This window comes from Pogona vitticeps, chromosome 2 (assembly GCF_051106095.1).
Source record: "Pogona vitticeps strain Pit_001003342236 chromosome 2, PviZW2.1, whole genome shotgun sequence".
NCBI classification, from domain to species: Eukaryota; Metazoa; Chordata; class Lepidosauria; order Squamata; family Agamidae; genus Pogona; species Pogona vitticeps.
The window spans coordinates 229,677,191-229,691,799 of record NC_135784.1 but is presented as its reverse complement, the minus strand read 5'-3'; the positions used below and the strand labels follow the sequence as shown (position 1 = coordinate 229,691,799).

The 14,609-nt window shown below is 40.2% G+C and overlaps 2 protein-coding genes across 3 annotated transcripts in view; one reads left to right on the top strand and one right to left on the bottom strand.

Annotated features, from left to right (window-relative positions):
* JAK2 (Janus kinase 2) overlaps positions 1–7,297 on the top strand; it is a 97,095-nt gene extending 89,798 nt beyond the window's left edge. For both annotated transcript variants that reach the window (XM_020801535.3, XM_020801536.3), the window contains 2 exons: positions 874–984; positions 3,794–7,297. In XM_020801535.3, the coding sequence (XP_020657194.3) occupies positions 874–984; positions 3,794–3,901 (219 nt within the window). In that variant the 3' untranslated portion in view covers positions 3,902–7,297. The remainder of the gene's footprint in view (positions 1–873; positions 985–3,793) is intronic.
* Positions 7,298–10,125: 2,828 nt separating this feature from the next.
* Positions 10,126–14,366, bottom strand: LOC110083251 (relaxin-3). The gene is made up of 2 exons (XM_020801549.3): positions 14,033–14,366; positions 10,126–11,960 (listed from the first exon to the last, which is right to left on the bottom strand). Exons 1-2 carry the CDS (start codon positions 14,256–14,258, stop codon positions 11,599–11,601), a joined length of 588 nt encoding a protein of 195 aa, XP_020657208.2. The 5' UTR covers positions 14,259–14,366; the 3' UTR covers positions 10,126–11,598.
* Between the last annotated feature and the right edge of the window lie 243 nt (positions 14,367–14,609).

The following is a 14,609-nucleotide window of genomic DNA, read 5'->3' as shown; positions in this document are numbered from 1 at the left end:
TAATGAACTCAGTTTTGACTTAAGCATGCTTAAATCTCCAATAGATTTCTGGCTAATAGCTTTTAAAGTTGTAAAATACAATTCCCAGCTTTGGTGGAAACATTTCAGACTATGCATAGGGCAAATAGGGTTATTTTTTAATCAGAAACAGAGATGTGGCCCTGTTTTCTATTATCTCTCTGCAGAACAAAACATGCCCCATTTCTGGGAGTGATAAAGAGTTCTCAGACAACTTTACATACAATTGTGTAGTTGTAGTTAGTATGGCGGAACGAATGACAGTAGCATTATTAACCCTAGTATTGAATTTTGAGAGTGTTGATAACATAAATGTCTTGGCCATAGCCAGAGTATTAACTGTCTACAGATAAACATAGATTTCTACAAAGATAACATGTTTGTGAAGTGGCTCTTTTTGTCTAAATCGACTTGGAGTTTGAGGCCAGAGTAAATATTTTTGCCTATACACAACATTGTAATGTTTAGAAATATATGTCAAGAGCTAAGAAGTCTTGGTCTTTATTTAAACCTTTAAATATACCCTGGAATCTGTGGATGTAACCTACTTCAGCTGCCTTCCTCCCATGGAGGGGTGTTTGAAGAAGAGCAATTTTCTGTTACTATCTTTTGTTACTATAGAGCAGTGGTCCCCAACCTTGGGCCTCCAGATGTTCTTGGACTGCAACTCCCAGAAGCCTTCACCACCATCTCTGCTAGCCAGGATTTCTGGGAGTTGAAGTCCAAGAACATCTGGAGGCCCAAGGTTGGACACCACTTGCTATAGAGGTTTTGAAATTTTTGGGTGCTGTTCATGTTTTGTTATTGGTGAACTTTTAACAAACATATACATTTAATTTTGAATTTCTGTTTTAGGAATTCATGCGCATGATTGGTAATGACAAGCAAAACCAGATTGTGTTCCATTTAATAGAACTTTTGAAGAATAATGGAAGGCTATTGAGACCTGATGGATGCCCTGATGAGGTACTGAAACGTAGAGTTTTCTTGAAATACCCTCTCTTATGAGTGCACTCAATAATTGCTCTTGTGATAGAGCCTGTTCTTTTTATAAAAGATGTTTCTGTTTAAATCTAGTGTACAGTTCTTGTTATAAAGCCAAAATGGTGCTTAATTCCTATAACTACCTTTAAGATTGTAGCATTTTACTACAGCCTTTAAGGCAGCCTAGAAGTTTACTGATCTGTTATTTTTGTCTGGAATCTGCTGGCTCCTTTTAATCTACAAAGGATGTTGGCAAACAGCTACTTGTAAACAGTAATATTGCTGTTAAGATGGTTCTGGTTTGGAATTCTAGCACTTAAATCCTTTATAAACCAGGTGTTTTGTTTCAGGAGTGTTTCTTCGAATGAGCTGGTCTTCTCATTCTCTCCAATATGCAGGGCTTATGAAATCAAATGGTGCACTTTCTTATTTGGGAGAGAACCCAGACAATAGTGTAGATCATGACCAATATTCCCTTTAAGGTGCATGCACATGCCGGGTTCCATTGGTGCCACACAGCGGCAGCCGGTGTTGATGATGCCTGTTTACTTCCAGGTTTCAGATGAAACCCCACCCTCCACATGCAGATGGGAGAGCCCCCCGTGCAGAAGGGATGAAAATTAGAGGGAATGTTGATTATGACCTAATCTTTGCAATGCTTCCAAAAGATTGGAAAACGAATAATGGAAAAATTAAGGAGATACCAGAGCAGACTTGTGATTGCAGTGTTCTTCATCCAGCCAAGAAATACCCAACACTGTCACTGCACTCTTAAAGGACCTTTGTGAGAGGAAGTAGAAGCAGCTGTCATATGGACTTGGGGTCCCCTGCAGGCCCAGTACCCAAACAACAGAATTCAGGGAAGTGAGATGACTCTCTCCCCATTGATGGAGAACCTAGGCATTATTAGAGGATACGTCTGCTTCACACTGAGCTCTAGTGTTGGCTAAGGTTGGTCGAGATGGCTGGACAGTGTCACCAAAGCTACCCACGTGAATTTGATCCAACTCTGGGTGGCAGTGGAAGACAAGAGGGCCTGGCGTGCTCTGGTCCATGGGGCACAAAGAGTCGGGCACGACTTAATGACTAAACAACAACAACAAAGTTGGTCAGTGGAGGCAGGTTCTCATGTACTCTATCTAGGAATGAAATAGCATCAGAGGTGTGTAATGCAGGTTTAAGGTCACATAACATCTATATTAGTCGTGTGAACTAGATTCCATTGCAGTCTTTTATGGCAGTCCAGGCAGTTTTGTCAGGAGGTGGTTGCAGCTCAGTTTCACATACTGTTATCACAAGGTTGATGGCATTCTTCAGGGTAGTGGCTGATTTGAAGCCATTTGTTCCCATTTTCATGAGAGAAGACATCCAATAAAGGGTTAACTTTTCCTGTTGTCCATCTTGTGACGTAGAGTTTTGCCTTTGTAAGCCTGGTGTTGCAGACTCCACCTAGGTCTTATTCATACCTTTTCTAGGAAGGAGTTATACTTTCATTTTCTTTCCCCTTATGCTTTATTCTGTGCCTTCACTGTATTTCTCAACTTACCTTTTTCTGTTGTTTTTTCTCTTAAAACTTTATAACTTATCTTCCCTGTTTACCTAAACAAGTAAACAACCCAAGCAGCCCTGGAAAAGACCTTCAGTTTCCTTTACTGTTGTAAACTCTCCAAGCTAATACTTTGTACCTCAGAAATTCACTATATTTCACAGGTATAATATGTCCTATTATGTAGCTCTTCCATCTTTAACAGAGATGTTAAGTGTAGAGTTGTGTCAATTTGGAGTTATCAGTATCTTCCAAATCCTATGTTATGTTGGGAGGAGGCTCTCATATAAGATAGTACCTTCAAACTTGATTTGCATGAGTCCGGTCTATGGAACCGAGTTTAATTCTCCAAAATACAAAAGAATCATCTCACAGTAATTCCGTTATTCTGTTTATGTTAAGTGTTGGAAATACAGTGACTATTCTGTTAAATCCCCAGATAGCCCGCTTATCTTTCATGTCTTTTGGTTGTGCCATATTACAGTAGCAAAGGAATAGTTCTAGTATTTAGTAACAGTAAGAATCCCTTCAAGAACACTATGCAAAACAAAACAAGTACATGTTGAAAGAACTAAAATGAAAAATAAATAAATCTTCTTTATTTAAAACAGCATTAAGGTATTGACAAACTTGTACTAAATTCATCTCAGTGAGTGACTCATTCTTGAGTAAAAACAAATACCGGATGTGTTTCTTCCCTGCAATAGCTTGCAAGACAAATGTTTAAAGATCAGTGCTTGGGAAAATTACCATTGCCTGGCCCTTCCACAGTAAATGTTGATAGCTCTCTACTAACCCTAGTTCTTTGTTTGTGAAGTCAATAATGTTATAGGTTCAGCCTATTACAACACCTGTAGCAGTAAAGTTACTAAAATGAACACAGTTGAGTTAACCCCAAACACTTATGTCAAATAACAGGAAGCTTATTGGGAAGTCTGAGGGAAAGTCAGTAATAGTGCAGTTGTGTCACTCTGAATTGCCACTGTGGGGAAGATTGGTAACTTTCACTCATTCTTAGTTTTAGTTGCTGAAAGGAATAATTTTATTCCTATAAAAGAGATGTACGTATATGGTAAAAAAGTGAGGACCAGGGCGTGCTTCTTATGATACACAGATTGCATGGAAGTATTAATATTATTTGCTGCCAAAGACTCTACTGGCCTCAACTAGTGTAAGAATTGCTTATGATGCTGAACACTTGGTTATTTCTGCTTCTCTCATATTGCTTTCTTCTCTCTTGCCAAGGTTTATGCCATCATGACAGAGTGCTGGCACAATAATCCAAGCCTGCGACCCTCCTTTCGAGATCTTGCTGTGAGAGTGGATGTCATAAGAGAGAGCATGGGTAGTTGAACATACTGAAATTAATCCAGAGGGACACATTGACCTGCCTAGCAAATGCTGTTGGTTCGTTGGTGATTGCAGATTGGCTTCCCCATGAACATTCATCTTTAAGAGGACGGGGACTGGAGGAAAGAAATCATCACACTAGAACTTCCATGTGATAGTGGAGAGCTGTGGTTATTTTTTCATTGGGAATGATGCCATGATGTACCAATGAAAAGCACTTTGATAGTAGGAGGAATTGTGGGTTGCTTTTTTTTAAGCAAAAGAGTGTAAAATACATTCAGTCATCATCACCATTGTTTATGTAACAGGGCAGTTGCAAAAAGAAAACTAAAAAACTACTGCCAACCTTTCACAGTAGAAGAGTGAGAAGACTGAATGATGAGCAGGATTTGGATCATCACTGTGTTGAAAATTATTTGGATTGTACCTACATACCTGTTCCTACTTAACCAGTATGTAAGCCTTGTTGATCTCCATGGGACTTTCTTCTGAGTAGTCATGAATAGGATTGTCTTCTGAAGCAGAAGCTGACCTATAGAATTAATAGACAATTTAAAACATCTGAGATGTTACTTCACATTCCCAGTTGTAGCATTTTGAAGAGGAGCAAGTGTTAATGCACAGAAATCTTAACAGTGGAGATGGGATGTCCAGATTCATCCTGTACCAGTCACCATCCTAAGCACTGTGCATGGGTTCATCCTCTTGCGCCCCCCCATGTACAAGGATAAGGCAGATTTATACCAGTTTAGATATGTGCTCATTTTTGTTAACTGTACATTTTTAGCTGTTTGTGGCTACGCTATTCTCAGACAGTTTTTTTAAGAGAAAGGTAAGCCAAATATAACAGAGATGCAAAACAGCTAACAGTCATGGTGAGAGGAGGAAATAACATTGACTGATGCTGGATATGACTTTTATGTCATGGGGAATACTTCACTGTGGTGCCAGCATAGGGATTGCTTAAAACACAGCAACCATTCAATACAGAGGATGCAGAGCAGTAGCAGTCGAGCTCTGCAAACCCATCACAGAGCAAGCTTGAGCAGCAGTTAACAGCAGCATAAAGAATCTTTAGAATATATGTTAGCCTGTTCTGCAGTGAATGAAGATCAGCTTGGCATTTTTGCACAAGGGCTTGTGTTTTTTGAATGGGTTTTTGTGATTTTTATATTGTCAAGGCATAATGGCTTGATAGTACCCTGTTTTCCCGAAAATAAGACCTAACCTGAAAATAAGCCTTAGTGTGATTATTCGGGATGCTCGTAATATAAGCCCTACCCCCCAAAATAAGGCCTAGCTAAGTGAAACCCCCACCTCCACCATTGTGCAGCAATCAAAAGATGACATGACTGTATTTGAATATATGTTGATTCTTGTACCTGAAAAAGATAGAACATCCCCTAAAAATAAGCCCTAATGCATTTTTGGAGCTAAAATTAATATAAGACCCTGCCTTATTTTCGGGAAAACAAGGTAGAACAAGTCAATGCATTTCTAAATATCTGGTAGACTTTTGATGTGCCTGCCTGAGCCGGTTACTGGCCAGCAATAGAAGCAGAGGTGCCTGTTGAGGGAGTGTGATGTACTGTAAATATTTTGACAAAAAGGGAACAAATAAGTATATGTATGTATATTTTTTTAAAACACCTACTGAAAATTGTGTTTTTAAATGAACAATTATATAGTAGACTATTTTCCTACACGTGTATTCTGCATGTGTTAAGCATTGTCCTTGTCTTTTGAAGTACAAATCTTTGAAATAATTTCAAAGTAGCTTGAGACGTTCCAGATGCTAATTTTTCTTATCCTTGCCACCCCTTCTAGATGCTGCAGTTATCTTAATTTTGACAGGGTGGGCTATTCAAGTACAAACAAAGAACAAATCTCTTATGTCCCTAAGAACAGCCATAGCTCATCTGCTTTTATCTTTTAAGTTTCTGGGTAATTGAACTATGTGAAACTGCTACCATGTGATATTGCTTGCTTGCTTTTTTTCCAATCTAAATTCTGAAATAAATGTAAAAGTCACTGCAACTTATTTCATAGCAGACTCAGTGGCACAAATTCATGTTTGTCAATAGAAGAAGTTGGGTAGCAGAGAGCAGTAGAAACATCAAAGGATCTTCTCTTGATCGATTTGGCTGTCAGCTTCAGATTTAGTCATAGTAGCTGAAATGGAAGTGAAATGCACTGGATATTTCACCTGTTCTGTTGCTTGCCCACTAAGCCTTTTTTCAGGGGCTTAGAGTCTAGGGGTTCCCAAAAAGCAAATTTTTGGTCAAGTGAGATGCTCACTGTCTAAAAACAGAAGACTAAATTTGGTGGCAGGCCTTTTCTGTACATTATGGAGACTTAATGAAAACTTGAAAATATAATTTAATGTTTGGCAGAATGTGGCTTAGATGGCACTGTACCATTAACCCCTTGTCAGTTTTACCCATCTACCTCAGATATGGAGGGTGCAGTGATTTGAGTTTTGTATAGGATTAAAAAGTACCTCAAAATGTAGCAAATGTTTACCCTGTGAGCGCCAGTCTGTTTTGTGCCACTGTGGGCTGCAGCATATGCATCAGAGCAGATCTAGTGGTCTTAATGTACATGTGAAGCACTCCTTCCACACATGTTAAGAACTTCCTCATTCTGTCTTACAAGCAGGAGTGTGTTTCACATACACTTTGGGGAATCCTTATCTAGGCAAAGTGATTCTGTTTGTAAGAGTGGATAGGAAGCCCTGCATGGGAAGGATCCCAGTATCTTGCAGACTTTCCTCAGGCAAACCCTTTTCTTTTGTTTTTAATACCAGATAATTATGCCAAACAACCTGGGGAACAGAACTTGGGTTGCACATGTAGGTAGTTTTATTTTATAGTAGTACGTCACACTTCAGTAGAAAAGAAGTTTCAAATTGTTGGCATTTTTGAGACAGGTTCACATTGTGTATTTTTAAATCACTTTGGTCAGCTGAGTTGTACATTTGTCTATTGCTTTGATGCTGATTTTAAAATGTGTTGTACAGTAATTGTCTTTTGTAGGTTATATGTTTGGTTTAGGTTCCTGCTTTAAATCAGAGTGGCAAATGTGATCCTCCAGATGTTTTTGGATTCCATCTCTCATCATTTCTTACCAATGGCTGTGCTGGCTTGGATTGATGTGAGTTGGAGGCACAAAACATCTCGAGAGCCATACCTGCCCACCCCTGTTTTGAAGCAATATAAGACGTCAAGATACATAAATGCAGTAGCCTAACAGGAGTCAAAAGTTGTCGTTCTGATCAAGGATATCATGTTCCTAGAAAGGTGGGGGGGAAACTCAGGGAATGTTGTGTAATCCAATGATGAGATCTTCCATAGTGGTGGTATCTTTTTCAAGTTGAATAAACGTGTCTTTGCTTGATAATGGTATAATACAATTGACTTACATTCTAATTTCCCAGAAGATAAATTTAAACTCTTTTTTAAAATTTCATTTTGAACCTCTGAGAATTCAGTCCTCTGAACAATTGCTTGTGAAGTATTGTCTGTGAAAGCTCAGTGGGCTCATTTCTAGGTAAGTTAATTCTGTGTAGGACTGTGCTCTACCAAGAGAGATGCTTTGTTGCTGTTAATATTTTTCCATGTTGTTAGTTCACAGCAAGGTTCCTTAGCTCAGAGAGATCTATCTGGAAATTCAGGCAGACTCTATGTAAAACCTGTTAAAGCATTTGACTTTGATTCAGTTAAGCAGTCGCACAAGTGAAAGGGCACATCCATTAATTCACATATGTTCATTTCCCTCTCCACACTGAGTGGCTGACCACAAAAGACATGTTGGGCATATGGTGTACTACTTAATGCCAATGTTGATCCTTTGTACAGCTGCTCATAAACAGTGAGATTCCATGAGAACACAATTAAACAAAAAAAAATCAAAAATAAAATTATCAGTATTGTTAGACTATGTACAGATTTGTGTTGCAATCACATTTCAGTATTTTCCCGGAGAGATGATAGCCATGCTAGTCTATTGCAAAATAAAACAGCATAAAGACTACTAAGCTGGCATGTAGGCTTTCACAGACTGCAGTCCATTACATGCAATTATATCAGATGAAGTGGGTTTTAGTGCATGAAAAAGTGTTGCAAGACTTTCACTAGAACACTATGTATATTTCTAGTCACAGTGTGTAAAAGAGGATATCACAGTGCTTGGGGCAGTGCAGAAAAGGGCAAGCAAATGATCAAGGGGAAGGGGTAAGTGCCCTAGAAATAAAAGTTACATTAGTCAAAATCCTGTTTCTTAATGTAGCAAATTGCACTAGAGTGGGGTCATTGAATCAATAGGAATTTCATGAATTTCTATTAATTCAAATGGATCTGTTCTAACTATGACTCACTTTGGCATTGCAAGTCACAGTTAGGGTAAGCCCATTTGAATCAGTCAAACTTACGGAGGAATTGAAGCAATAAACTCTTATTGATGCAGTGAATCTATGCTAGTGCAATTTACTACACCGAGCAACGAATTTTGGGCAATATGTGATGGGGGAAAAGCACCAAGAAGAACATCATGGAGCTCTTTAACATATGGCATATAGTACATAATCGAAGTGGATGGTTCACTACCAGAAGAAGTAGGGATGGCCATAAGCTTGAAGGACTTTAAACGGGCTTAGACAAAAAGGATTAAATAAAAGAGGTTAGACAAATTCTAAGCAGGTAAGACTATCAATAGTGATTCACCATGATAGCTATATAGTAGGACCTTCCTATCTGTGGGGTATTGGTTCCATGCCCGCCCCCCCCACCCCACCCCGCCCCCACAGATGCTGGAAAATACAGATAGTGAATGCTATTTTAATAGTGACCGCTATGCCTAGCATGGTCTCTCGCTGCCTCTTGTGGCCAATTCTGGTAACTTCATCTTTAAATGTATATACTGTATAGGATTTTTCTTTCAGTATTTTTAATACTTTCAGCCCATGAATAAGTAAATCAGCAGATACTGATCCCATGGATACAGGGTCCTACTCTATATTGTCTCTAACATGATATATCTGTTGCTGAGGAACAAAAAGCAACATGGTAGGACTGCATTCATTTATTGACATTGGACATCCCAGAGGTCTTTAGTATGACCCAGCTTCACTTTTCTGATATTCAGCCATCTGTGTCATACATACACTGTTCTGGGGGTCTCCATCCATAAGGAGCTGCCATGGAAAGGAATAGATGGGAAATCTCCGTTCCGCAAGTGAAACTCCATTCTCTGTCTTTGGATTTTTGTCTCTGGACTGATACAGATATTAGAAACTTGTTATTTGGAATCTCACACTCACAGTCAAGCCTTATATGATTCAGAGTTTGAAAAATGAAAATATGATCAGTGTGTTAATGTGGGGTACTTTAAATTTTAAAATAAGAGATTTGAAAATTTGGCACTCAGCCTTGTGAATTTGGCCAAAATGTTCCCAGTTCTGCATTAAGATCTTCCTAAGGTGTCTTTCATGCTACAGACTTCTTAACCCCACATCACATGCTGCTACAGAAGAGATGCTCTTATCTTCAGAAGCACCTTTGAAAGGGTGCAAAAGCTCTCATAGAAGGGCCCACTCTAAATTTTCATGTCCTTGCAGACATCCTCACATGTCCCTTTGGGCTTGCTCGAGGAGGGACCTTAATTTCAACTGTCATTTGAAATCAGTGCTCTTCAGAAAGAACCCATGTATAATTCTGTCATGATAATACTTAACATAATACTCTGAACTATGCCTTTTTTCCCCCGCAGTTGCCATTCACTTTTTCCCAACATTTAATTTATCGTGGTACCAAATATTGCTGTGAGTTGCAATGGAAAAATTGCATGCCTAAAGGATTGCTGCTGTTGATTAAAGTTATTTTTAAAATCACAGCTGCTGCTTTGCAGGGGTTTTTTCAGTGTTTGCATTATTTCTATAGGGTGTATATCATAAAATACATCTGAAATTAGTTTCTGTGGTTTCTTTAAATGTCAGTTTTAGCTAGATGATGGCCCATTATGTTAAATTTTGAAATTACTTTTCATATGTTCAACATAACACAGATGAGCTAAGCAAAAGGTGGCAAGTGTTGGTAAAACTGCAACCTGAACAATAGAAGCGGGGAGCTAAGAGATGTTATTGAGTTTGTATTTTATTACAGAAACCCTTACAAAGTTTCTTAGGCATTCAATATATACTGCTGTACCAACATATATCAAAGTCTTAAATATTTTCAGACATCTCGCAGTTGCATCTAATTTTTACATATTGTTATAATGCTCTCTGCCCTATGAACTAACATTGCCATAGTGTAGCAGGATCTAAAATATTGCATAACTTCTTTTTTCTGGTTGAAAAACTATACAGATGTCCGCTGACCATGAGCATCCACCAGAAAAACACTGATTGTGAACTTGAAGCCTATGTAGGTTGTGCTTCCACCTTGGATTCTTTCCTCCTGTTAGGCCTTTTTTCCTGATTTTTTTAAGACACTCCTTGCCCCCCTACCATTCCTTTAGATTAATTTTCACTGCTGACAAGCAGCTGGCCTGTGCTTGCTTTTGTTTGTTCCCTTTCTTTTTTTTGGATTATTTTTGCTATTGCCTTCTGGACTCAAAAGAAGACCTTTGGGGGGAAGCTGTTGTTAGAGGGAGTGTTTTTTGCCTTCATTTACTTTCTTGTTTGCTTTTCTTGTTTTTGGACAAAGGCACTGTGTAAATTTGTGTTTCTATTTAGCTATTTACTTGTGTATTTATTCATTATTTGGCTTTGGGGTAGACTAGTTCTCTGTTGTGTTGTGTCTGCTTTTTTTTTTTTTTTTTTGAGTGATTTTTAAAGGATTAATTTTTCCCCAGACTCCAGAAACCTGAATTAGAACCCAAAAGAGTCTTTCTTTCTTAATGGTTTGGGATCTTGTTACCTGTTGTAGCATTTCTACTTAAGATCATCTAGCTGGGCTACCCATTCTTCCCAGGTAGCACTGTTGGGATGGCCACCCCAAAGAAAGACTGGGGGGAGAACACCAGGAACCAGGCCTTTTTGGTGGTGGCCACGATGCTTTGGAATGTGTTGCCTGTGGCCTCCAGCATACTCCACACACCCCAATTAAAAAAAAAATCTTGGGAAAAGGGCTTGAGTCTCTTTCATCATCTGAAGGGAAAGCAAAAAGACAATTTAGCCATATTTTCAGGGGGCCTAGCATCCCTACCCCCCCAGGATGTTTCACTTTTTAAAAGCCATACTTCATGTAAGAACATTTAGGAGGATGGAGGCAATAGGAGATGTGCCCCCCCCCGGTCCCACATAGTCTAAGGATGTTATCTCAGACTTCTGGAGAGCCACTGATCATGCTAGCTTACGCTGTTGACCTTGATCAGCTTAATTTGATATACACAGAATTCCAATACTATGGAACACGTTGAGTTTCTCCATATAATGTTCTGGTGCAAATATCAGCAGAAGTTTACAATCACAAGAAGTGGGGAAACTGTATACTTCTAGAAAATTTGAAAAAATATAAACACAAAACACATTTTGAGTGACTGTGTGTGTTGAGTGTTTTGAATAGTAACAGGAACACAAAGACAAGATCAGATACTGAGACAACATTAACAATCAACTATCCTCTAAATAAAGTATTCAGGTAGTTACAGTGCTACTAAACAGTGAGTTCCGGTTATTGAACCATTAAATGTTTGTATTCTCAGCATAGTGTACTAATCTCAGCTTTGGTACAGCCCCATTTGCAGCACAATCCAGCCACCCCAAGAGAAGAATCACGCTTTTTTCGAGGGTATTTTCCCCAAAGAAAGTAATTTGATCCCATGGAATTAGCCAGCCTTGTTTCATCTCTGCTTTTCGGCACATCTTTTGCTTGGTTAATGTATTCACTGAAGCTATCAGAAGTAGGGACATATTCATTATCGTTATATAAATTAAACATGTTTTTCAGTGTTTGCTGCTGAGCTGATTGACTGATAGTTTGTAGCTGGTCCAGTTTCGGATCCAAAACAGACTGCAACTTAATGTTCTCCAGTTCATTATCGTTGCCAGTTTGAATAAACTCTGTTAAGACACAAAGGAAACCATCAGAAGTGTACCCAGTGAAAAATGTCAGCTAATATACCTGCATGTCAGTTTCTTTCAGAATTACTATACACACTTGTGTAATTTTGCTGTAGAAACATAGTGTATCACCTGAACTGCAATTCTTAGCAAACAATTCTATCCTCCAAGACGTCCCATACATCAAATACATTTTCCCACTACTAAATACTCTAATTGGGTTTTTCACTAATAAAGACTTTAAAATACAAAAATAGTTGTATTTGCTCAAGAGATCTGAGCAAATACAACTGTTGCATGTCCTAAAGCTTTGGAGTTTATTTGAAGAATGGTATCGAGTCAAAAGTAACAGCAAAAGTCTGATATTGCTAATCAATCAAGAAGCAGGGTAGAGGTGAAGGCAAAATATGCACAAAATATTAAAAGTTTGTTTTCTGAAAATGCTGCTTATCTGTTGGGAAGGCTTAAGAGTGGGTAGAGGAGGTAGAGAACAGGATTAGAAAAGAGCAGTGAAACACAAGCAAGACATACATCACAGAAGAAACAAGCCCACACTTAAATACCATCAAGACTGAAACCAGGGCAGGACAGCTGGGGCTTTGTTATATTAAAATTTTGCTAGAAATGTGTAAAAGTGGCTTCTAGTTGCAATACTGAACATGCAGCAGCGCTGCTGTTTAGAAAGGTGCCCTCCACCCCAATTTCAGATCACATTATCATTTCATCATGAATCTCCATTTTCCTAGACAGCTCAGTGGTTTCATAATACTGTACAGTCTAAATTAGCCTAATTAAATTACATAAACCAAGCAAACCCAAAATACAATTCTCTTTGCCCTTCTGTTAATGTAACTTTCAGCAGCATTCCCCAGATTGCTATCCTCCAATGTAGCCAACGGAAGTAGCACAGATACTATAGTGCAAGACACCAAGGGGGGCCCAAAAGAAGTGTGGGAAGACTTAACTATAGTGCCTGTTCCATCATCTCTCACTCACTCAACCATGAGACATGGGTCTCACCAAGTAAAAAAAAGAGCAGAACATGGTGTGCTCCCCTTGCCCCCAGAAAGATAGTTTCCTCTCAAACAAAGGAAAGTGAACAGAGTGATGCCCTAGGACAGCGATTCCCAACCTTGTAGTTTTGGACTACAACTCCCAGAAATCCTGGCCAGGACAGCTAGTGGTGAAGGCTCCTGGGAGTTTCAGTCCAAGAACATCTGGTGACCCAAAGTTGGGGACCACTGCTCTAGGGCAAAGCCCCAGCTGTCATGCCCTGGTTTCAGCCTTGGTGGTATTTAAGTGTTGACCTTCCCACACTTGTTTCTTCTGCGATGTATGTCTTGGTTGCGTTTCACTGCTCTTTTTTCTAATCCGTTTAACCCCTGTTCTCTACCTCCTCTACCCACTCTTAAGCCTTCCCAACAGATAAGCAGCATTTTCAGCCATCCACCAAAAGAACTGTGTACCATTTTATTTTAAATGCAGTTTATGGAGTTATTTATGGCTAATTAACAGGGCAATTTGCCAGAGAGAAATTGGTTAATCTGGGTAGGACCGGGGCAAAGCTTGGAAAACTGTTTGGGGGACGCCTTCTAGTTTTCCCTGGCATGCTTTGGTTGAGCACTCTTGTCTATTTTAAAACTTTCTCTGGTACGGAAAAGAACACAGCTTTCACATAGGAGTGATCAGCAAAAATCTGTTTTTAGCATTTTTTTTCCACGCTATTACGTGAAAACAGGGAACTACTGATTTGGGGGTGTTGGAAATTAAACAATTTGAAATTATTTGGGTGAATAAATATACAGGCTGGATTTAATTGCTGTGAAATGTATTCTTTTTTAAAAAAAAAGTATACGCCAGTTTGACCCAGTTTTGCGTCCTGTGAGCAGGAACATGGGAGTATGAAACGCACCGGCGAACATTTTAGTAGCGAGAAAGCGCAAAACGTGCCAGTCATTTGGAATTCACGAGAATTTCCCGCCAAGAAGCACACAAAAAAGGGGGGGGGGAGCGCCGGCCGCCACCTCGCCGTGTTCCCGCCCATTGCCCAGCTTGCGCGGCTCTCTACTCACCTGCCCGCGGCGGTGGGGCGGAGATCCTCTTCCAGCGGGACCCTCCGCAAGTGAAGATAACTGCGCGGATGAACTCGCGGCCGCAGAGTTTCACTCCGTACTCGCCCCTGCCCGGGCTCTCCAGGCCCGCGGCGGCTTCCACCCTCTCCGGGGCGCCCTGGCAGTTCCGCTCTGCCGGCAGCGTCGTCGCCAGCAGCAGCAAGAGCAGCTCCTTCTTCAGCCCCATGGCGGCGGAGACGTTTGCTGAGGGGCCCCTGGCGCCTCGCTCCTGTGGCGGGCAGGCGGGCGCTGAGCTGCGGCCATCCCTTGCCTCCCTTTATATAGCCCGAGAAGCCCCCTTCGGTCTGACTCATCCCCCCTCGCTGCCCGACCCCGCTGAGTGGCCTTGTACTGCCTCTCACGCATCACCCACACCTTTTGTGCCTCTCATTTCCTTCCTCTAGTTTCTCACCCACCACCTGCCTTCTTTTGTTAATTTGCTGGGACCTGCAGAAGCCCTTGCCAGATGGCCCCTGGCTCTTATGCCCCTGTGATTACTAGTATTGATCTGTGAAGTCATGGGCAGCTTTAATTATTT

Coding starts and splice junctions, on each gene's coding strand:
- LOC110083251 (XM_020801549.3), bottom strand. CDS start 14,258: ATGGGGCTGAAGAAGGAGCTGCTCTTGCTGCTGCTGGCGACGACGCTG. Junction 11,961..14,032: donor CGCCCCACCGCCGCGGGCAG/GTGAGTAGAGAG, acceptor GTGTCTTAACAG/AGTTTATTCAAACTGGCAAC.